We start from the raw sequence: 23665 nt of genomic DNA on the forward strand, positions 1-23665 counted from the left end.
TGGGAGAAGGCAGGGTAGATTACTCGACTCACACATCACTAAACCCGAATAACCTAAAGATTGATATTAAAACAACTTAAAATTACATTCAAAATGCAATGTTTGAAAACTCTATTTTAATCCTTGAATCTTTGAATAGATTTGCAGAGAATACTTTGATAACAGTGCAGCAGTCTAGCGCTTGCCTCAATTAACACCATCTTCAAAGGCAGAATTAGAGGAAAGCAATTACATTTCAAACAATGATATAGAAAAATGACTATGAAGATTTTCATTCATCCAGGTCATAGTATATCTAGTATAGGTCAATCTAAAAACAACTGGACTTGCTGAGTAATCAACTGGACTTGAGTAATCAAACTGGACTTGCTGAGTACTCAGCAAGTCCAGTTGTTTTTTTTTTTGTTTTGTTTTTTTTTTTTGTTGTTTTTTTTTAGATTGACCTATACTAGATAGATATAGAAAAATAGGGAACATTCCCAAAGAATCTGGAAGCACATTTATTTTAGTAACTGGTCCTTTAATTGCTGTCCAAATTATTCCAACACTGAACCAACATTGCAATGTCATACATCATTTTTTTTAAGAAGTCTAAAAGAATCACGTTAATCTGTTTGTGACATACCAAAATCATAGACAGCCAGTTGTACAGTTCTGCTCTAGGGTATTTAAGAACCAAAAAAAAAAAAAAAAAAATGAAAGGCTTCTGTATACTATTAAATATATTATACTAGTACCCTGCGCTGGTAAAAGGTGTGCGTTTGCTACAGAAGCTCTACTAACAGTTTATATAAATAAACTGCTGTGTAGCCATGGGGACAGCCATTAATGTTGAAACTAGTCTAGTTTTAATTGAGAATGAACCCTTTAATGTATTTATTGTTATTGAAAGCAGTGTTTTTTTCACTCTCTGAGCTTCTCGTTCTGACTTTTGACAAAATGTAGCAAAAGGGTACATAAGAATGATAATTTCTTTCATTAGGCAAATGTTTATTTTTTGGCTTGGTACAGCCTTTAAACGCTTTTAATATCCAGCTTTATAAGCAGTAAGAACTAGTTAGGGTTGCCAGGTTGGCGGTTTTCCAGCCAAATTGGGCTACTAATTTAAAGCCCGGGGGGGTTGAAAGTACAAACTAGCCAAAGTACGGGTTTGGGCTAATTGTTGGGCCATTGGCTGGTTTGTACTTTGCAAACCAGCCAAAGTTTTTGTCCTAATGTGCCAAGCCTGCGTCTCCCAATGCATGTTGGGTAATGTAGTTTTTGTTTAACTATTTGCCATGGCCAGATTTATTGTAAGACTACAATACCCAGCATGCAATGGGACTGACTTGTGTAGAATAGTGATGTGCGGGCCGACCTGATACCCGCGGGTCGAGTGGGTTCGGGTCAACCACGCACTGCTCCTGCCACCTTCAAATGACGGCTTCCGGTTTTATAGTCTCGCATCTGCCCCCCCCCCTTTGTGATGTCATTGTGACGTCATCGGCGGGTCTATAAAAGGACCCCGGAAGCGCGGGTGCCGGCTGGAGCAGGGCGGGTTAGGGTCGGATGCGGGTCAGGAAAACCCTGACCCGCACATCACTAGTGTAGAAGTCAGGAGTTACCAGACTTTGGGCTCTGTTCTGTACCAAAAGCATTCTCACATTTTCCAGTGAAGTTCCTCAATTTCAGACAATTTTGGGGTAAAAATCTGCTGGCCAACAACATGTCTAGAGGTTGAACTGTTTTACCAATGTTATTGAAATTGTATATGAATTAGAGCCTTATGGGGCCCCTATACCTCCTCTGTAGTTACGCCCCTGGTGACAGGAGTATCTGTCCCATTTTGCTTCAAACAGTGGAATTTTCACAAATATTCATTTATTTTTTCACTGCACATATTGTGCTATGTTTGGGCTACTTCTGAAGTGCCTCTTGGCTAGTTTTGGGCTGGATTTGTAGCTGGCTTTGGCTGGTTTTGAAAATGAGACCTGGCAACCCTGGAACTAGAAATTAGTGGTAAATTAAATGTGTGACATTGTACATAAAGCCACAGAAGCTGCAGCAGCGCATATAAATCACTAGTACAAGTGAAAGAGAAGGCAGTCGCCAAACCTATCTATAACGGCAGCGCTTGTCATTGCGACAGGACAACCGCACTCACCTGTCAAGCATCTGCTGTACAGACACGCTGTTCGCCTCCGACATGTTGTCCTTTGCCCGCACCCGTACTTATGTAAATACCAAGAGATACACAATAATCAGGCCCCACGTGTCCAAGTCTGACATACAGATTGTCACCGAACCGCCATCCGTCGGCTTTAAAGTCCTTTCAGCAAATTCCCCTTCCTTTTACCAGCACCCTTACTCGATGTTGTTATTACGGAACCAGAATTCGTGCGTGGAACGTCACTCGTACTTCACGCGGCGGCGGAAGCAGGAAGTGGGCTGCGCTCTGGAAGGTGTCTGTTGCTATGGTAACACCGTTGGATTGCTAATACCTTGTGTTGAGCAGTACCAAATGAGTTTCCTTTGACGATATTTTTATTCTGATTATCTGTTTTTATGTATTTAGGAGTTGACTTTGCCTTGTAAAGTGCACTTACGTGACACAGAAACAATTTTGCTACATAGGGGTTTATTTATTAAAGCCCAAATGGGAAAAAAAAATTACTAACAATCACATTTCTTTTCTTTACACAAGTCTCAAAAATGTGTGGTTTTTCTATGTTTCTAAAAAGCTCTAGAATTTGAGATTTATTAAAAACCCTTTTTATTAAAATCCCCTACCCTACATAGACCCTCCTCTAGGTTTGCCACCTGCCGGGGCTGGTATTACAAATTTACCGGCAATGTAGTTTCTGGTAAATTTGTAGTACCCTTAACAAAAGCCCTTGGCCCTCCGCTGCAAACGTACCTTTTCTCCGTCTTCTGGCCATTGCAGGGTGTGGCTCCGCCCCTTTTGCAGCATGCCCCCTGGAGGCCCTGCCCATTTTGCATCACGTCCCACCCCTTTTACATCATCGCCCACCCCTTTTGTTCCCGCCCCTACCAACGGCCAATATAAATTTTCTGAAAAGGTGGTAAAGCTACCACCTCCATTTCTCAAAAGAGCAATATGATTTTTTTATATTCAGTTTTGAAATCTGACATGGGGCTAGACATATTGTCAATTTCCCAGCTGCCCCAAGTCATGTGACTTGTGCTCTGATAAACTTCAATCACTCTTTACTGCTGTACTGCAAGTCGGAGTGATATCACCCCCCTCCCTTTTCCCCCCCAGCAGCCAAACAAAAGAACAATGGAAAGGTAACCAGATAACAGCTCCCTAACACGAGATAACAGCTGCCTGGTATATCTAAGAACAGCACTCAATAGTAAAAACCCATGTCCCACTGAGACACATTCAGTTACATTGAGAAGGAAAAACAGCAGCCTGCCAGAAAGCATTTCTCTCCTAAAGTGCAGGCACAAGTCACATGACCAGGAGCAGCTGGGAAATTGACAAAATGTCTAGCCCCATGTTAGATTTCAAAATTGAATATTAAAAAATCTGTTTGCTCTTTTGAGAAATGGATTTCAGTGCAGAATTCTGCTGGAGCAGCACTATTAACTGATTCATTTTGAGAAAATTTTTTTTTTCCCATGACAGTATCCCTTTAAGGAGCAGATTTACTAAGGTACGAATGGTAAATTCTAAAAAAAAATTTTTGGTCAAAACTTACAATTTCAAATTTAAAACCACCAACTTAAATTTGAATTAGAATGTGAGATTTATCACCAGGGTCGGACTGGGGGCTTGGGGCCCACCGGGGCTACTACCCCCAGGCCCCCCTCCGGCACTCCGGTGCGGGGTATGTGTATGAACGTCAGTACGCACACGCGCATCGCTACGTTAGTGTGCATGCGCGCTGTGCAACGCTAGTGCGCACGCATGAAATTTTGATTTTGCCGCAACTCCCGATAAAGAGGGGTCACGCGCCACTGGGAAGTGAATCTGGGCCAGCGGGGCCCACAAGAGCATTGGGCCCACCGGATTTTTTCCCAGTGTCCCGCCGGCCCAGTCCGACACTGTTTATCACACCTAGACCATGGAAACAGTTCTATGTAGAAGTCAATGGCAGAGATTGGTAGAACCATGTGAAGATATTTATAGCCTTCCTAATATTCGAGTACATTCAAATTTATTATAGTTATATAAAAAAAATACATATAACTTCGAAATTCAGCCTTTGATAAATAACCCCCTAAGTGTAAAAACCACAAAAACCTATAAGGCAAAAAAATGATCCCAGAACCGTGCTTCAAGATAAAAAGGCAAAACTTTGCCAAGTAAAAGTTGTCTAGGTTCTATAAAAGTCAATTACATCTGCGCTGATCTGATTGAACTGCTTTAAATTAATTTGGTTTTCGAGGTATCCACATCATTCAGCACTTTTTTTTTTTTTGATCTGATCTTTTAATAAATTAAATGACAAATGTGGTTTTAAAGTTTGTGAATTTAGTCAAACACTTCTAAAGTCACTAAAATCCAACCTTTAATAAACAAGTCTCTATAAGCTGGCAAGTTTATCTATAATGAGAAGAATTAAACGTAACCGCACACACGCACACACGTTTCGGGGGGGGGGTTAACCCCCGACTGCTAAAAATTTTCATGTGTGTAGTTCCGGTTAAGTCTTCTCACTGTTGCTAAGGGACTTTGCCTGGTCTACGGAGGATCAGCAAAACCATAAGCAGGGAAAGTGAACTGCAGGTGTGCAGAGGTTACAATATATGAAGTTTATCTATAAGTCAATGGGAGTTGTCTTAGCAAAAATCACATTTTTTTTTTCAATTAGATTTTTGGAGTTGGTAGACTCATTGAAATAAATTAGTAATAAGTATTTTTTATGATGTTTTTATGTGATTGTGTTTTCGATATTCAAGTTTTTTAAATAAAGATCACATGTTTGAGTCTGGTGAGTTTTCTTTTTAAAAAAACTCAAAAATGTACCCATTCAAATTTTGATAACCAGGCCCCCCATGTTCAAACTACAGTTCTTTATTAGACCCTATGCTATTTTAAATATTTGAATCAGATTTTCGCCCCATTCCACTGTCAGCAGACAAGAGGGAGACTGAGATGATATATAACAATAACTTGGCCAAAACTGAATTACATTCTCCAAGGGCTCTTGGTTGTATTCTATCCAGATGTCCATGCCTTTCTCTCAAGAGCAGACCATGGTACAACAGGAACCCATCAACGTGAGACAGCCTTAAGATTATGAGACACACCCAAGTGAAAGTAGGTAATAAGTACATGCTTGCCAGTTAAATTACATTTCAGTGTAGCTGCAACATGAAATCAATCATGGCAGGTGTAAGAGTATGACAATGGCAATTGCACTGGGGCACACACCCCCTCTGGCCCATCGGAGCCAGCTGGAGGAGGACAGGGGGCCTTGCTGCATGTCCTGCACCCGGGCCCTGACAGTGCTAGTTAAGGTACTGGCAAATGTACCCATAAACTACTCAGGCACCAGCCTGCTACACTTGTGGTTGTTCTAGACAATAGTGACTCCAGTGTCAGACTGGGACACCAGGGGCCCACCCAAAAACCTTTGACCAGGGACCCACCAATTAATCTTAGACCAGGGGCCCACTCTTAGTAGTATTTTTCTTCCTCTCCTCACTCAACCTCTATTCTCCTATTCTCCTAGTCTCTTTTCTTTACATACTATACTCTATTTTTCCATCTATTTAGCATCTTGGTTATTATAGAAATAGGGAATGGCAATGAAATAGGTCAAATGTTTAGCAGCATGAGGGCCCACCGGGACTTTTCCTGGTATCCCGGTGAGCAAGCCCGACACAAAGTGACTCTAGTAAAAGTTGTCTAGGTCATATAGAAGTCAATGAAAGCTGCACTGATCTGATTGGACTACTTTAAATGAATTGGGGCTCTACTACACTACTAGAATTTATATAAATATGCTGCTATATAGCCACTGGGGCAGCAATTTTAGCTGGAAAAGGCACAGGTTACATAACAGATAACAGATAAACTGCATAGAATACAATAGTATTTTACTGAGCTGATCTGATATCTGCAGTGTCTCTTGTGCTTTTTCTCCTTGCTACACAGCAGCTTATTTATATAAACTATAAAAGTCTTTCTGAAGCAAACACCATTTTTACCAGTGCAGGTCAATAGAACATTTTACTTACTTTGATACACTTTAATTTATTGATGTTACTGTTCCTTTAAACAACCGGCTGTAAGTAGAAAAATTTAATTTTTGTTGCCATGGGTTACTGCCAGCTGAGCTTACTACTTACAAGGTTTCTGCTTTACTTTGTGGCACCAAATTCTTATATTAAAAAATGTCAATAACCCACAAATATTGTGTGCCTTTTCTACTTTGTGGTATATTTATTACAGTTCATTAATACTAAATGGTACATTAAGTCATAATGGTACACTGATCTGAACAGAACATTCTGTACAAGGGAATTAAATATGAACAAATGTCTCTTAATGGATCAAGCGTTTATTACTATATTGCCACATATTGTAGCTTTCCAAGATGAAAGCTATGCACTGACGTCACTCTGAAAGGTGAATGAGGCATACAGCATTAGAAAAAACAAACATTTCATATAAGTCAGCGAAGTGCACTAAAAGATCTTAACTGTTACTAGCTGACAGCAATTTGCCACGTGGCATATGTGGTCAGCAGCCAATCTCTATAAATGACATCACTATGTAAAACTCCAAGGAATTGTGGGGAAGCATAACAGGTAACTAAAGTTTCAGTGGAAAATTTGTTACGAAGTGCAGTTTGCAAAAAGGAAATCTTAGTATAAGGCCAATGCAATCTTTGTTTATATGGCTTATTGCATTTCTTTATTCTTTCTTAACTTGACTTGATTGTTTCTCTTGGAATGAAACAGACACAGATAGGGACTGGTAATCCATCGATTGCTGATGTTAGATGCCATAGAAAGCCAATATATATTGAAGCCTCTGTGTACTTAAAATGCCATTCATTTTAATTCTCAGTCCAGACAGGGAACAAGGTTTATTATATTAATTTTACTACAATAAGGACCCATCCAGATATAATATCATGGAAGTTATAGTATACCAGAAACATCTTGAATCTGATGTGGAAAGTGATCTTTAAACAAGTCATTAATAGTGCTGTTAAATTATGGTTAATACTAAGAAATGCTAAGTAAAGGGTTAGAGTTAGAAACATTAATAAACTAGGGATATTCTAAAGTGGATAGTGCTAGGGTTTTTACATGTATTAAGCTTAACGTAATACTCCATAAACAAGTACATGTATATTAATCAGCTAACTCCAGCCAGCAATTGTAGTTAAATATTAAAATTCTATGCAGTCACTATGTAACTTTAAACCTCATTATCACAAGTCTTTGTAATCTCAAGAAGTTACAATGTATGATAAAAAAAATGCCTTAACCCAATAAATCATAAGTTACAAAAAAAAAAAGATTCTTTGCAGTCTAAAATTATATCAAATTCTTAAAACTTTCAGCCTAGGGAAATACTCTAATAAAGGTAGATAAAACAGCTAAATGTATGTATGATGAGTATGAATACTCTCTAGGTGAATAATATAAATAACGTTTGTTATAAGATAAACAGTAAAACACATGGGACTACTTTTCAGATAGGAAATGGGTTATAAGGATTTTTTATGGAGATAAATCAGGTTTTATGCAGGCAGATGGATAATAAAGTAGTTGTTCATTTCATGTACCTTGGACAATATCGCAATTCAGTCTTCTGTGTGGACATATAAATAACCTTATACTCAAGTCTTGAATTAGGGGATTGTCTGTTCAAGGTATCTGAATAGTTGTGTCGGAGTAGTTTACATTTTATGTGGTTTACGAAGGATTTTTTTTGTTCTGCAGCTCTAAAGATTGGACTTTAAACTATCTGGTTGGTAGGGGTTAATTATCTTACCAACTGGGGAGCAGTTTAGAAACCAAAACATAAGATTAGTAGTAAATCTTGAAACAAGCATTAAAAAAATTGCAGTACAAGCTACAGTCAGTTTGTTTATTAGTTGCTGGGGTCAGTGACCCTGACAACCTAACAGAATTTTTATCTGCATGCTGCCAAAAGCCAGAATAGGAAAATTAATAATTTAAATACTATACAAGCAAAATAATAAAAGACCAAATGAAACATTGCTTCATTTATAACATTCTAAAAGTTCTAGTAAAAGACAACTTTCCTTTTAATGGGGAACTATGGAATCAGTGTACAGGATGGGTAACATTCCAAACACTAAAGGAAAAAAAATATGCACACTTGTAATTTCACTTCTACAAATCCAATATATCTTATGGGGGGGCTCCTTTTGCCTAGATGCTGTATTAGAGCTCACACTATTAAAATCACCAAACTTCATGTCTCTCTACATGCAGGATTTGTGCAAAAAGCAGTTATTTTGTTAGATTTTGTTTGTACTGGAATCAGTTATTTGAGTGAGCTCTAATACATCTGCTAGGATATATTGCATCTAACTGTCAATGAATATCTGACACCCAACTGCTGCATGAAAATAGTGAACATAAACTTGATTATTTCAGAAATGATGCAGAATATATAATTGATTGTATTTAGAAAGTTTTTTATTTCAGTATGAGGAAGCTTATATTAAATTTTCATTTTCCCCTTTAAGCTCTAGCAGCTTGAATGATACCTGGAGGAAAACAAATTCCCTTCAAGTAAGTATTAATCTATGCTCAAATGACACCTGCTACATGATCTTATGTTCAGCTTACATATATATTTGGGCTATACCATGTACTGTTAATATTCACAAGAGAATAAAAACTTGGATTAAAACTGGGTTAAAGTATTTGTTGTTTAAAAAAATCGTGTAACTTTGTAGGAATATTTCGTTGTGTATATTGTTTACAGTGTTTTATGTTACCATTTCCTGAAACCTTGGGCCTATCCTTCAAAGTTGGAGAACCTGACTGTAGCTTGTAATGCTATTTTTATGATGCTTCAAGATCTACTACTAATCTTCTGTTCTGGTTTCTAAACTGTTCCAAGTTGGTAACATAATTAACCCCTACCAACCACATAGTTTAAAGTTGGTTACCAACTACAGTTATGTTGATGTGAGTAGCAGTTGCAGAAGAGGATGCCCATAAATTAAGTCCCAGTAGCTGCAGTAATTGCTTCATAAACATTCTTTGTTTAGGCAATATATTTCCCTTGTGTTCTACAGCTGTGACAGCCATTGTGCTAGATATAGACTTATGCCCCTCATAAGTTGCTGCTTCCAAATGTACTTTAAAGAGTATGGATGATATATAGATATATATGCTTGCATGTGAAAGTACTCTGTGGAACTACCATGTCCCCCAACTGTGCCATCACTCTCTTTCTCCTCTGTCCTATTTGATGCTCATTCGCTCATTCTCATTGCCTCCCCTCTCTAGGAGGGCACAGAATTGTTCTCCAAACGAGCAATAACATGTCCACATGGAGGTGACAGAGTGGCATTGGGTCTGTTGTTGCAAGGGCAAAATGCCAAGAATAGCCCCGATTGCTTAATGTTTGTTAGACTTGATTTATACTGCTTGATGCCCCCTTTAACTCTAAAAACCCTGATTAAGCAGTGAACCCAACAGTGGCATCAAGCAGTGATGCTGTGACCATGTAGCTACATTGGGTAGTACAATCCTGATATGCAAGGTGCAATAAATAGAGATCTTCACTTACTGGGTATGTCATAGGCAGTTTAGGGGCCTTCTTATTAAGTAGTACTGGAACAAGGTAGAGCAAGTGCACACTCACAGCAACCTCATGGAGATAACAGCCTGGTGCTCAATAGTAGAGGATACGGCAACCTCCAATTGAGCCAAAGAACAAAGATACCGGCACACAAGGCTTATTTGCAGGGAAACCCTTGCTTTAATTCAAAGTGCAGATATGCAACTTTTCGCGCCATGCCTCTTTTTTCAAGCATATGCACATATAAATACCTCATTCTCCTTTAAGCAAAGTTTTTTTTATATTTCTTGAAAAGCCCTTTTAACTGCTGACAAATGCAAAGATAATTCTGTTTGTTTGCTGTGGATTACTACTACCGGTTAAATGTTATACCTGTTTTGTGAATTCCTTCATGTTGTTTGCTCCAGGTGGGTCTCTGGTATAGTTACCAATTACTGAAAAATAAGTTCTTCCATGTGAGTGACAGAGATTTCTCCTTTTAGTTCTAATTCAGTGTATCCTGAACAAATGGGAGGTAATGATCATGTTGAATGCCTTACTTACTGTAATCCAATATAATGCACTCTTTTGGGAATATACAGTGAATAGCACTTCAAATGCTATGTCATTTTAAAATCCATCTAAACTCATTTCAGTTTTGCTACATATAGAATATGTATCCATGTTAATGGCAAGAATGTATTTACTGAACATAAAGTCCTGTTGCTAAAACATATTCAGTGATTACACTATAATAACCCTAATAAAATGCTACCTCTATTTGCAGTGAAAGAGTACAGTATGGAACTCTTTGTGACCCAACCTCAGATAACCGATAGATCTAACAAAAAAACATTCCTCTTCTTATACCTCTGCAGCCTCAGAGTTCCTGCTGGCTCTTCTTCGTTAACAACTCAGCAGCAATAAAAATGAACTACCAGATCCATAGAATCAGATGCACACAATATTTCCTTAAAGGGGACCCGTCACCCAAAAAAATTATTCAAAATCCTATTTTATCACATTAGTCAAGCAAAATGAACTTTAATTAGTCTTGTTTTTGCACCAGAATGGGGGTCCAACCCCATGCCCTGGCTACACGATTAAATTGTAAAGAGAGAGGGGGAATGTGAGGAGAGCCTGACATCTAGGAAGTGCTGAATGGAAAGTGAAAGTAATTCTCTGCCCCACCTCTATGCCTAAGGCAACCCTAACCAGAGTCCTGCATCGGGTCGGGTACCTGCGGGTTACCCGCAAAAACCTGCGGTACCCTGCAGGTTGTGGGTGGAATTTCCGGGTGCAAGGATAGACGTAGGTTGGCGGGCTGCGGGTCGGGCCGCGGGTCTTCTCAATAGCAGTTTTATTCCTTTTTTCTGATAAAGCCTACTTCCGATGATGTCACTTCCGGTTTACAATGACAGCACTTCCTGATTCTTGATGTCATGGGGTTGCCGGTCCGGGTTGTGGATAAGGTACTTGCAGGTCCAAGTGGGTAATAATGCGGGTTGCGGATTGCAGGTTGCGGGTATGGGTCGGGTCCTCGGGTACGGGTTACAAAAAATGGACCCGCGCAGGACTCCACCAACATCATTATTCCCGTCTCTGATGTCATCATACCCACCCCAACATCACTGCTGCATCCCCAATGCTATTTGCCCTGCCCCCTTTGTTCGGGTTTAGCCACCGGCAAAAGTGGCAACCCTAACTGGGGTGTCCAGGACTCACTGGGGCTCCAGCCTGGGGCCCCTGGCACCAATTGCCACCTGTAGCTTCTCCATATGGCACTGGGCAACTATCAGGGCTGGTGCCACATGTTCTGACAGGGTGAAGTGGACCTGGGTCACTGGATTTTTGTCCCAGTGTCCTGTCCGCCCAGTCCAACCCTGTCAGTGCTCTTCTTTAGAAAAAATTGTACTGGTCCAGGGAACTTTATTACGTAGCCCCGCTGAATATGAATCATGTCAGTCAGTACTAGCCATTCTTATTCATTATTAGCCTGAACATGGGTTTATAAAGAGGAAGCACAATCCACAGAGAATGTGATCCATGGAGGGTCGTGGCATTTTGACTACCAGTCTGTGCCAATGCCTGATTTGCTGTGTTTACCAAATGCTATATAATTTGGCTGAATACAGGACTCAGTAAAAAAAATACACGGAAATATAATGCATTTAAAGAGGAATTGTGGTGAACTTATTTACCACACTGCAGGTGGATTTATTAGGATAGAAGGGTAGGGGCAGGTTGTTAGTCACTTTTTCAACACTGGGCGTCGCTTACAGCTGGGAGAGTCTAATTATTTGGGGAGGGGGGATGAAATAATAACATTGGCTGTCAAGAAGTTGTTGTACTACATCTTACTGCACCCTGTCAGGGCAGCCAGCTGTTAGGACACCGGCTTGAGTGCCTGCCGGCATCCAGTGACAGGGCAGTAGCGGATTGTAACCTTGCTGAAGGACGCAGCAGTATTTATTGACGTATGCAAATAGCTGAAGAGATGGGCGGGGCCTACAGATAACAGGAACCAGAATCAGGCTGAAAGAGCAGCCTCAGAGCTCAGAGTTCCGGTACAGGAGCAAAGAGACGTGGCGGAGTAGCAACGCTATATGCTCCGCTGCTAAACACGTCTCTTATTTATACCGGGACGGGCACACTAGTCTTCAGTAGCGGGAGGTACCTGCTGAGGCGCTCTGTGTTCTGCTTCTATTTCCTACTCCCTCCCCTCCCAGCCGGTAGTGTATTGGCTGACATGTTCCTTGGGGGTGTACTAGGACTTTGCATTGCCGTCAGTTTGTAGCAGCAGGTGATTGTGAGAATCGTAACCCACGTCTGACCTTCTCCTGTTTCATTGGCGCAAACCATGCAGGATGATTTACTGATGGACAAAAACAAAGCTCAGCAGCAGCCTCAGCAGTCTCTGTCCTCCCAAACTCAGCAGCAGCAGCAGCAAAAGGAAGCTCCCTCTATAGCAGAGCCCTCCAGCAGCAGAGAAAGCAGCCCCCCTACGCACAAGGAGAAGATGGAGATGGAGTCCCCCTTACTGCCTGGTCTGAGCTTTCAACATGAGCCCCCCAGCACCTCATCTCTGTCCCCTTCTATTGGCAGCACCTGGTCTACTGGAGGCACTAACCGCGCTGTTGATGACAGCTTCTTCCCAGGGGTTACGCCAGTGAATGGGACCATGTTGTTCCAGAACTTTTCCCATCATCATCATCATGTTAACCCAGTATTTGGGGGCACCTTCTCTCCTCAGCTGGGCTTGGCTCATCAAACACAACAGAGGCGATCCCCTGCCAGCCCCAACAACCACACAGCATACACCCAGCGTAATGCCTACAGCCATCAGCCCATCCTGACCAACAAGCCCTCGTCCTCCCCCAACTCCTCATCACCTTCCCCATCCAACTGGAATAACCAGCAAAATGCTGCCTGGAATAGCCCTTCTAACCCGTGGGGGGCACTGCAACCTGGGAGGGACCCACGCAGGGCTGTAGGGGTTGGAGTAGGAGTGGCTGTTGGGGTCCCATCTCCACTGAACCCCATCTCCCCGCTGAAAAAAACTTTCTCCAGCAATGTGATCGCACCCCCTAAATTCCCAAGAGCATCTCCTTTAACCCCCAAATCCTGGGTGGAAGACAACGCGTTCAGGACAGATAATGGCAATACCCTATTGCCCCTACAGGTAATAGAATGCCTGTCACTTGTATGTGTGTGTGTTGTGCTTGTTTTTTTTAACTGGTAAGCTAAAAAATGTAAAGGGTTACCATCATAATGGTAACTATTCAACTTCCCCCCAACATGGCTATGAAGATTTTCATTCATCCAGGTCATTGTATATCTAATATATGCATAAGTGATGTGCTGGTCACGGTTTCCCGCACCCGACCCTAACCCGCTCTGCTAATACCCGCCCGCACCCGCTTCCGGAGGTCCTTTTATAGACCTGCCCCGCCAATGATGTCACATTTGAAGGCATTTGAAGGTGGCGGGCAGGGAGAGCAGGAAAAGAGCTCAACCTGCCACCCACGAGGAGCACTGCATGGTTGACCCGAACCCGCCTGGGTCGGCCCGCACATCACTAATATGCATCCATGTCTGGAATATCTTTTTTTTTTTTTTTTTTTATTACTTATATTAGATTTCCCCCAACACTTGACGCTATTCATAAAGAACTACTTTTGCATTGTCAATATGCCTTTGACAATTCATTAATATTAATGACAAGACAGAGGTTAATTGTTATTATTCACTAGGGGCTATGCTATGGTGGCATCTGGCAATAAACTGCCTGGTTTGTGCAAAATGAGCAGAAGCCACATTATCTTCTGCAGGCTGTCTTGTCTATGGAGAACTTCCCCTTTTAATCCCTATTTACAATCTGGGTTTTCACATCTGTTGCAAAGGTGATTTCCGAAAACTCGCTGTGGGCATTTTCTTCAGTGGCTTGATTTGACCAGGTTCCATTCTTGATTTTTTTTTTCAGTATGAATTATTATTATTGTTTATAACACAGATTTATATAGGGCTAACATATTCTGCAGGGCTGTACATTGAAATGGTGTATACAACATCAATAAAAGTCACAGGCAAATACAGGAGTGGCCTGCTCAGCAGAGCTTACAATCTAAAAGCGAATATGAGACTTAAGGTGTTTGCTGATACGAGTAGAATTATGATGCAGGATTACAGAATTCGCTTTTGGAGATTTGCTTTTAAGCATTCCAGAGTTTGCCCAAAAATAAACAAATATTTTTTCCAGGTAAACCAACTGTATTTAATAAATATTATTTTTTGCTTGTTTACGATTATGTATGATATTTTTAAGTAATATGGTATGAATAAGGGGAATAAATCTATTTTAAATTTGAGTTGTAAAGGTATAGTACCGGTATTTTTAGGCATATTTTAAGCTTTGCTATTCGGTATTAAAATCTTTATGATCAAAGTCTTGCAGTAATATATAATTGTGGAGCATACACCGTACAGCCCTGTATTAAATATATAAAAAAATATATATAATTGCCCTGACTGTATGGTGCTGGTGGTATTCTAATGTTTTCTAGATACAGCGGAGAGATTGCACATTTAATTCCTGTAATTATTAATTTACCGACCCCCATTAATTCTAATAAGCAGTTTGAGAGATGGATGTCGGCACTTGATGCATCCGCGGCATTTCTTTTCCAACAGTCTGTGGATCTGGCTAATCCAATTGAACAGCAAAAAACAATTTTTAACAGACCAGGTTAGATATATTTTGCTGCACAGACATTTAGTTCTAAAAATCCTCTGTAATGGTGCAGTCAGGTAGCTGTTAAAATACAGACCTAGAAGCAGGTACAACTCCTGACAGGCTTCTTTTTTAAATTGTAGAACGGTTTCTTCTTCCATTTATTTACACAACTGCTTCTCAATCAGTCATGGAAACCTGGAATTCTTTAGGTCAATCACTGGGTCTATCTGGAAAGGGAAGGAAATATGGGATTTGTACCTTCAGGTGTGTTTATTTATTTTTCACCATGCATGGTATGCAAGTAGGAATTATTTGACTTAAAGGTGGAGCTTTTTGGTCACAATGCTGTATTTATGTAGGAATTATTTGACTTAAAGGTGGAGCTTTAGGCTAAGGGCACACTAGGCGATAGCGCCGCGATTTGACTCGCGGCGACTTTTCGCCGCGACTTTTAATCCGTAATCGCTGGGGAAACTTTGGCGCTGGCGTCTATGGGGAATCGCGACAAATCGCCAGCGTAAAAACACACGCGGCGATCTTTTTTCTATTGTCGCTCGAAATCGCCTAGCGAGGCGATTTCGAGCGACAATAGAAAAAAGATCGCCGCGTGTGTTTTTACGCTCGCGATTCCCCATAGACGCCAGCGCAAAAGTTTCCACAGCGATTGCGGCTTAAAAGTCGCGGCGAAAAGTCGCCGCGAGTCAAATCGCCGCGCTATCGCCTAGTGTGGCCTTAGCCTTATGGTCACAATGCTGTATTAATGTATTTGATATCAACCCCTTTAAAGCTAAACTGAGGGGATTTCTACATATTGGTAATTTTTTGGTATCTTTTAGAAGGTTGTTCAAGGGAGAAAAAGAAAATTGTCCGACTATTGTCATATTTCTTCCTTTCTTCCCCTTGTATCCATACGGATTTTATTTTTCTTCTTGATACACAGATATGTCACAAGCATATTACAGTACCATGGCTTTGATATGTTTCCATAATTTTTCCATATGGTAAGGTTTCTCAATGTATTACTGAACAAATAAAGCAGCAGAATAAACTTAACACACTGTGAAGACTAGTAACCGGTATATATGTACAGGTATGGGATCTGTTATCCAGAAACCCGTTACCCAGAATGCAGGCTGTTTCCCATAGACTCCATTTAATCCAAATAATCCACCTTTTTCTCCATAATAATAAAACAGTTTTTGTTCTTGATCCGAACTAAGATATAATTAATCCTTATTGGAAATAGAACCAGCCTATTGGGTTTATTTAATGTTTACATGATTTTCTAGTAGACTTAAGGTATGAAGAGCCAAACTATGGAAAGATCTCTTATTCGGAAAACCCTAGGTTCCGAGCATTCTGGATAGCAGGTTCCATACCTGTACACCGCTCACTTCTTAATTCCTCTTTATTTTTTATACTATGATTCTAGCATTTTGCCTAAACATGAAATCTTATGCACCATAAAATACCCGGGACCTGGAGTTTTCTTAATAAAGGATCTTTCTGTAATTTGGAGCTCTATACATTGAACCTGCTAAAAATAACTGAAACATTTAGTAAACTCAATTGGATTATTTTGCCACTGCCACAGGTTCATGCAGCTTAGTTACCATCAAGTACAAGGTATTGGTTTATTATTACAGAGAAAAAGAAAATGCATTTTTGGAAATCAGAATTATTTGCCTTCCCTGTAGTCCTTTTTTTTTTAAATTTTTTAAATTTTTTTGTTTTTGTTTGTTATATTCATCACCCATCATTAAAGTTTACAGTTTTTGTTTTAATGCAAATATGGTCCCTTTTTTATACATAAATCTGGTCACAGCAGGTCACACATAGTTGGTTTCATGTTAGGTAATTAAAGACATTTGCTCTGCTCCCCCAACATTAGAAGGTGCCAGTTGTGGGGAAATTTTGTTTAATTACTTTCAGTATATACAGCTGAAGGCTGGTCCAAGATACTGGGCGTTTTACTTTAATAGTTCCACAAGACTGAAGTGTTTGTTATTATATAGTACAGAGATTCCCCAACCAGTGGCTCGTGAGCTACATGTTGCTCACCAACCCATTGGATGCTGCTCTCAATTGTCTCAAGGCAGGTGTTTATTTTTTAATTCCTGGCTTGGATGAAAGTTTTGGTTGAATTAAACCAGGTTATGGCAAACCAGAGCCTCTTGTAGGCTGCCAGTCCACCAAGGGCTACCAAATTCCCAACTATATCTTTTATTTGGCACCCCAGGAACTTTTTCATGCTTGTGTTGTTCCCCAACTCATTTTACATTGGAATGTGGCTCAAGGGTTAAAAAGGTTGGGGACGCCTGCTATAGTAGATGAGAGACCAGCAGTCCATTATTGGCAAGACCCTCCTCTTTTCTAATTCTGATCCTGAGGTCACCAAATCTTAAAAGGAAGGTGTGCAGGAACCTATGGGTTCAGATTAGGTTTGATATTCAACAGAATCATTTGTGGTGGATTCATTATTTAGACAAATTCACAAATTATGGATTTAAGGCATTTTTAAATTAATTAGCATCATTAAAAAATGTACTTTTCTAAAGCCATACACATATGTATGTTTTACAAGTTTTAATAACCAGTAAATGTACCATTGATAATCCACAGCAGGGTTTCCTCTTAAAACATTTAACCCTGTAATCAAATCCATTTTGGTCTAAACATTTGGTTAAACTTGAACAGTTTGAAAGGAATATCTGAACACACAATTTTATTTTACCACCTTTTTTTAATAAAATATTTGAACTTACGCAAGTGCTAGACAGGACTATCTTTGGCTCCTGGAAAAGTGGAGGCATAAAATTAGACATGTATGAGCTCATGTGCTTTAGTGCTATTCCTTGAGAACAAACTAGATATTGCAGTCAGTTGAAGACACTGCAGTAAAATTGGACTTTTGTTAAATGAAAATATCTGTGAAAAGTTTAGATAAAGGGCCCACTTGGCTCCCTCCCTTCCCCTATTATTTTCACAGTTTTCATTGTCCGACCACCCCTTTGTTGTCTAATATTGCACATTTGCAAACCCCCTAATTAGCTTTCAGACTCTGTTTCTAAAGGTGACTATAGATGCACCCATAATATTGTACGAAACTCATTTTCGTATGATATTCGGTGTGTGTATGGTGGGAGACAATCCAACCAATATCTGCAGATGACTTGGATATCAGTCTGCTCGTCGATCTGGTTGGCTGGAAATTTGGCTTGGGCGCCTTTGAAGGCACCCGAGTATTGCCCATTGTTAGTGCTGTATAGTCAGATACAGGTAGAATTCTATTGTTTCTACCTGTATATGACATTTAGTGATACACGTGTGTATTGAAACGAACAATCTTTCTTGGAAAGAACGTAATTGTAACGTCTATGACCATCTTAAGAATGTCTAGGAAACCAAATAAGAATTTGGACCATGTCTAGGACAAATGTCCTAGGGAAATAAAAAGAATTTTATTCATATGCCTTTTTTGCAGATTTGACCTTCTCTGACCTCTGTCTTTGTGCTCTTCCTTGGAACTCATTATCTCCTTTCTGTGCTCTCCTGACAATCTGCTAAGAATGGAAATACAAGCATACAGTAGAGCAGAGTCTTAGTCTAGATCTCCATGGCGTGATCTCATCTAGTTGGTGTGCTTTCTTGATATTAAAGGGGACCTGTCACCCAAATAAAATATTCCAAATCCTATTTTATCATGTTAGTGAACTTTACTTACACTGTATAAATTATTTATATATTGTTTCCATCAATCTGGGAATGCATAATTATAGCAAGCAGGCAGGAGCCATTTTGTGGACAGTGTCTTGCGTCATCTCAGAGTCTTGTTTGTGCACCAGAATGGGGAACCTGATGTCTATCCCCATGCACTGGTTACACAATTAAATGGTGAAGAGAACTGGGGGAATGTGGGGAGAGCAGTGACATCTAGGAAGTGCTGAATAGAAAGTGAAAGTAATTGCTTGCCCTGCCTCTATGCCTAAGGGCATAGAGGAGGGGCAGGCAATATTTGATTGACAGCTGGGATTTTTAAATGTTTATAACAGCTATGAACTCTTTAATAAAAAAAATTAAAAAAATTTGAATTTCATGTTTAACCCTTTAAGTGCCAGCAGAATTTCACATTTTGGTTACGCGAAATGCCAGCCGTTTTTAAGCATTTTGTGCTCTCTCACTTTAGGGGCATTTTCTGAGGGGAAACCTATAGTTTACCTAGGAAAACTATACATTGTTTTTTTCGGTAGAAACTGAGCTTTCTAAATCTGCCTGAGTTTTCATGTATTTCCACCTGTGCAAAAAAATTTATAGTGCTAAATAACAAAAAAAAATGAAAAATTACCATTTTTCATTGTATATCAATTTATACCAGAAAAATATTTCATTTTACAGATGAAAATCCAACTGATTTGGAAAGCCTTATGTCTCTCGAACGTGCCAATACCAGATATGTATAGTTTTAGGGAGATTTAGGATTTCTGTACAGCAAAAACTCCCGGCAGTATATTACTGAATTTTGAAAGCACTAAGGCAGAAAACGGCATGCTTTAGATTCCAAGGCAAAAAATCCTGAAACCATAGGTTTACCCCAGAAAACCATACATTTTTGAAAAGTACACATTCTGCCGATTACAAAATGGGTAACTATGTCTCTCTACTCCCAACTACCAAACAGAAAAGCTTGTCTGAACATAGCGGTTTTTCAAAATAAAATTCAAAATTTTGAAAAATCATTTCAAAGGTTTTATTTTGCTGCTCCGCATATCCCAAACTATATTACGTACCAAGAAAAAGCACCTGAAATATGATTGCCAGGGGTCCACTGAACAGTTTGATATCCATTATGCATAGGTTTACCAAAGTATCTGGCATTTAGAGACACAAATATGAAGTTAGCGCATCCAAATTGTTCAGGACTTTACTTCAGCTACTGAGAAATCAACACATTGACTGCATTTTTTGTGGGGTAAAAACACAGAAATATATGTTTACCCCCCAAACCCATATATTTTTGGAAAGAACACATTCTACAGAATCTAAAATGGGTACCCATGCCTTTCTGCTCCAAACTACTGAGTCGCAAGGCTTTCCCAAAATTGTCGGTTTTGGTGAAATATCTGAAAATTGCCTCAAAACTTCAACTTCCCAGCACCATATCACCCATGTATCATTACGTACTAAGAAAAAGCACCCTAAATATGATTGCCAGGGTTCCTCTGAACATTTTGGTGGCCATTGTTCATAAGTTTACCAAAGTATCTGGCATTTAGAGGCCCCAAAATGAAGTTAGCGCATACAAACAGTCCCGTGAGTAACTTCATCTAATGAGAAATCAACACATTGACTGCATTTTTGTGGGGTAAAAACACAGAAATATATGTTTACCCCCCAAAACCCATATATTTTTGGAAAGTACACATTCTACAGAATCTAAAATGGGTACCCATGCCTTTCTGCTCCAAACTACTGAGTCGCAAGGCCTTCCCACAATTGTCGGTTTTGGTGAAATATCTGAAAATTGCCTCAAAGCTTCAACTTCTCAGCACCATATCACCCATGTATCATTACGTACTAAGAAAAAGCACCCTAAATATGATTGCCAGGGTTCCTCTGAACATTTTGGTGGCCATTGTTCATAAGTTTACCAAAGTATCTGGCATTTAGAGGCCCCAAAATGAAGTTAGCGCATACAAACAGTCCCGTGGGTAACTTCAGCTAATGAAAAATCAACACATTGACTGCATTTTTGTGGGGTAAAAACACAGAAATATATGTTTACCCCCCAAAACCCATATATTTTTGGAAAGTTCACATTCTACAGAATCTAAAATGGGTACCCATGCCTTTCTGTTCCAAACTACTGAGTCGCAAGGCTTTCCCACAATTGTCGGTTTTGGTGAAATATCTGAAAATTGCCTCAAAGCTTCAACTTCTCAGCACCATATCACCCATGTATCGTTACGCACCAAGAAAAAACACCCTAAATATGATTGCCAGGGTTCCTCCAAACAGTTTGGTGGCCATTGTTCATAGGTTTACCAAAGTATCTGGCAGTTAGAGGCCTCAAAATGAAGTTAGCGCATACAAATAGTCCTGTGGGTAACTTCATCTAATGAAAAATCAACACATTGACTGCATTTTTGTGGGGTAAAAACACAGAAATATATGTTTACCCCCAAACCCATATATTTTTGGAAAGTACACATTCTACCGAATCTAAAATGGGTACCCATGCCTTTCTGCTCCAAACTACTGAGTCGCAAGGCTTTCCCACAATTGTCGGTTTTGGTGAAATATCTGAAAATTTCCTCAAAGCTTCAACTTCTCAGCACCATATCACCCATGTATCGTTACGCACCAAAAAAAAACACCCTAAATATGATTGCCAGGGGTCCTCCAAACAGTTTGGTGCCCACTGTGCATAGGTTTACCAAAGTATATGGCAGTTAGAGGCCCCAAAATGAAGTTAGCGCATACAAATAGTCCTGTGGGTAACTTCAGCTAATGAAAAATCAACACATTGACTGCATTTTTGTGGGGTAAAACACAGAAATATATGTTTACCCCCCAAACCCATATATTTTTGGAAAGTACACATTCTACCGAATCTAAAATGGGTACCCATGCCTTTCTGCTCCAAACTACTGAGTCGCAAGGCTTTCCCACAATTGTCGGTTTTGGTGAAATATCTGAAAATTGCCTCAAAGCTTCAACTTCTCAGCACCATATCACCCATGTATCGTTACGCACCAAAAAAAAAACACCCTAAATATGATTGCCAGGGGTCCTCCAAACAGTTTGGTGCCCACTGTGCATAGGTTTACCAAAGTATATGGCAGTTAGAGGCCCCAAAATGAAGTTAGCGCATACAAATAGTCCTGTGGGTAACTTCAGCTAATGAAAAATCAACACATTGACTGCATTTTTGTGGGGTAAAAACACAGAAATATATGTTTACCCCCCAAACCCATATATTTTTGGAAAGTACACATTCTACCGAATCTAAAATGGGTACCCATGCCTTTCTGCTCCAAACTACTGAGTCGCAAGGCTTTCCCACAATTGTCGGTTTTGGTGAAATATCTGAAAATTGCCTCAAAGCTTCAACTTCTCAGCACCATATCACCCATGTATCGTTACGCACCAAAAAAAAACACCCTAAATATGATTGCCAGGGGTCCTCCAAACAGTTTGGTGCCCACTGTGCATAGGTTTACCAAAGTATATGGCAGTTAGAGGCCCCAAAATGAAGTTAGCGCATACAAATAGTCCTGTGGGTAACTTCAGCTAATGAAAAATCAACACATTGACTGCATTTTTGTGGGGTAAAAACACAGAAATATATGTTTACCCCCCAAACCCATATATTTTTGGAAAGTACACATTCTACCGAATCTAAAATGGGTACCCATGCCTTTCTGCTCCAAACTACTGAGTCGCAAGGCTTTCCCACAATTGTCGGTTTTGGTGAAATATCTGAAAATTGCCTCAAAGCTTCAACTTCTCAGCACCATATCACCCACGTATCGTTACGCACCAAAAAAAAACACCCTAAATATGATTGCCAGGGGTCTTCCAAACAGTTTGGTGCCCACTGTGCATAGGTTTACCAAAGTATATGGCAGTTAGAGGCCCCAAAATGAAGTTAGCGCATACAAATAGTCCTGTGGGTAACTTCAGCTAATGAAAAATCAACACATTGACTGCATTTTTGTGGGGTAAAAACACAGAAATATATGTTTACCCCCCAAACCCATATATTTTTGGAAAGTACACATTATACAGAATCTAAAATGGGTACCCATGCCTTTCTGCCCCAAACTACTGAGTCGCAAGGCTTTGCCAAATTTGGCGGTTTTGGTAAAATATTTTGAAAATTGCCTCAAAGCTTCAACTTTCCAGCATCGTATTGTCCATGTATCATTACCAGCATAAAGCATCCTAAATATAAACATAGGGGTCTACTAAACAGTTTGATGCCCAATGTGCATAGATATACCAAACTATGTGGGGCACAGAGACCCCCAAATGACAATATGTATAGACATTTTCACGGCTGACGCGCTGGCTGCTGCAATATAACCACCCGGTGTGTGTATTATGCGACATTAGACCACCTAACAGTACAGAGACCCCAGAAAACCATATATTTTCAGAAAGTACACATTCTGACGAATCCAATATGGGTAAATATGTGTTCCTACTGCAAACTGTCAAACTGCAAAGCAATGCTGAACGTAACGGTTTTTATCAAATTTCTGAAAATCGTCACAAAGCTTGAATTTTACCCCATTATATGCCCCACATTTCGTAACTTATCAGCATAAAACATCCTGAATATGAACGCCAGGGGTCTACTGAACACTTTGATGCCCAATATGCATAGATATACCAAACTATGTGGCGCACAGAGACCCCCAAATGACAATAGTGTATATACATTTTCACGGCTGACGCACGCTGGCTGCTGCAATATAAGCACCCGGTGTGTGTAATATGCGACATTAGACCCCCCTAACAGTACAGAGACCCCAGAAAACCATATATTTTCAGAAAGTACACATTCTGACGAATCCAAAATGGGTAAATATGTGTTCCTACTGCAAACTGTCAAACTGCAAAGCAATGCTGAACGTAACAGTTTTTATCAAATTTCTGAAAATCGTCACAAAGCTTGAAATTTATCCCATTATATG

General features: G+C 39.9%; 2 protein-coding genes across 5 annotated transcripts in view; one reads left to right on the forward strand and one right to left on the reverse strand.

Moving 5' to 3' along the window:
- Positions 1-2416, reverse strand: part of marchf5.S (membrane associated ring-CH-type finger 5 S homeolog) — a 51370-nt gene extending 48954 nt beyond the window's left edge. The window contains exon 1 of the mRNA XM_018227411.2: positions 2144-2416. Within this exon, the coding sequence (XP_018082900.1) occupies positions 2144-2187 (44 nt within the window). The 5' untranslated portion in view covers positions 2188-2416. The remainder of the gene's footprint in view (positions 1-2143) is intronic.
- Positions 2417-11977: 9561 nt separating this feature from the next.
- Positions 11978-23665, forward strand: part of LOC108697402 (cytoplasmic polyadenylation element-binding protein 3) — a 71525-nt gene continuing 59837 nt past the window's right edge. For 2 of the 4 annotated variants that reach the window (XM_041570917.1, XM_018227413.2), the window contains exon 1: positions 13301-13415. Coding sequence is in view for 2 of the 4 variants with exons in the window: in XM_041570916.1 (XP_041426850.1) it covers positions 12594-13415 (822 nt within the window). In the remaining 2 variants the exon portion in view is untranslated. Of the gene's footprint in view, positions 13416-23665 lie in introns of all 4 variants that reach the window. The other 2 variants (XM_041570916.1, XM_018227412.2) reach the window with 2 other exon arrangements.

Source organism: Xenopus laevis, chromosome 7S (assembly GCF_017654675.1).
Source record: "Xenopus laevis strain J_2021 chromosome 7S, Xenopus_laevis_v10.1, whole genome shotgun sequence".
NCBI lineage: Eukaryota > Metazoa > Chordata > Amphibia > Anura > Pipidae > Xenopus > Xenopus laevis.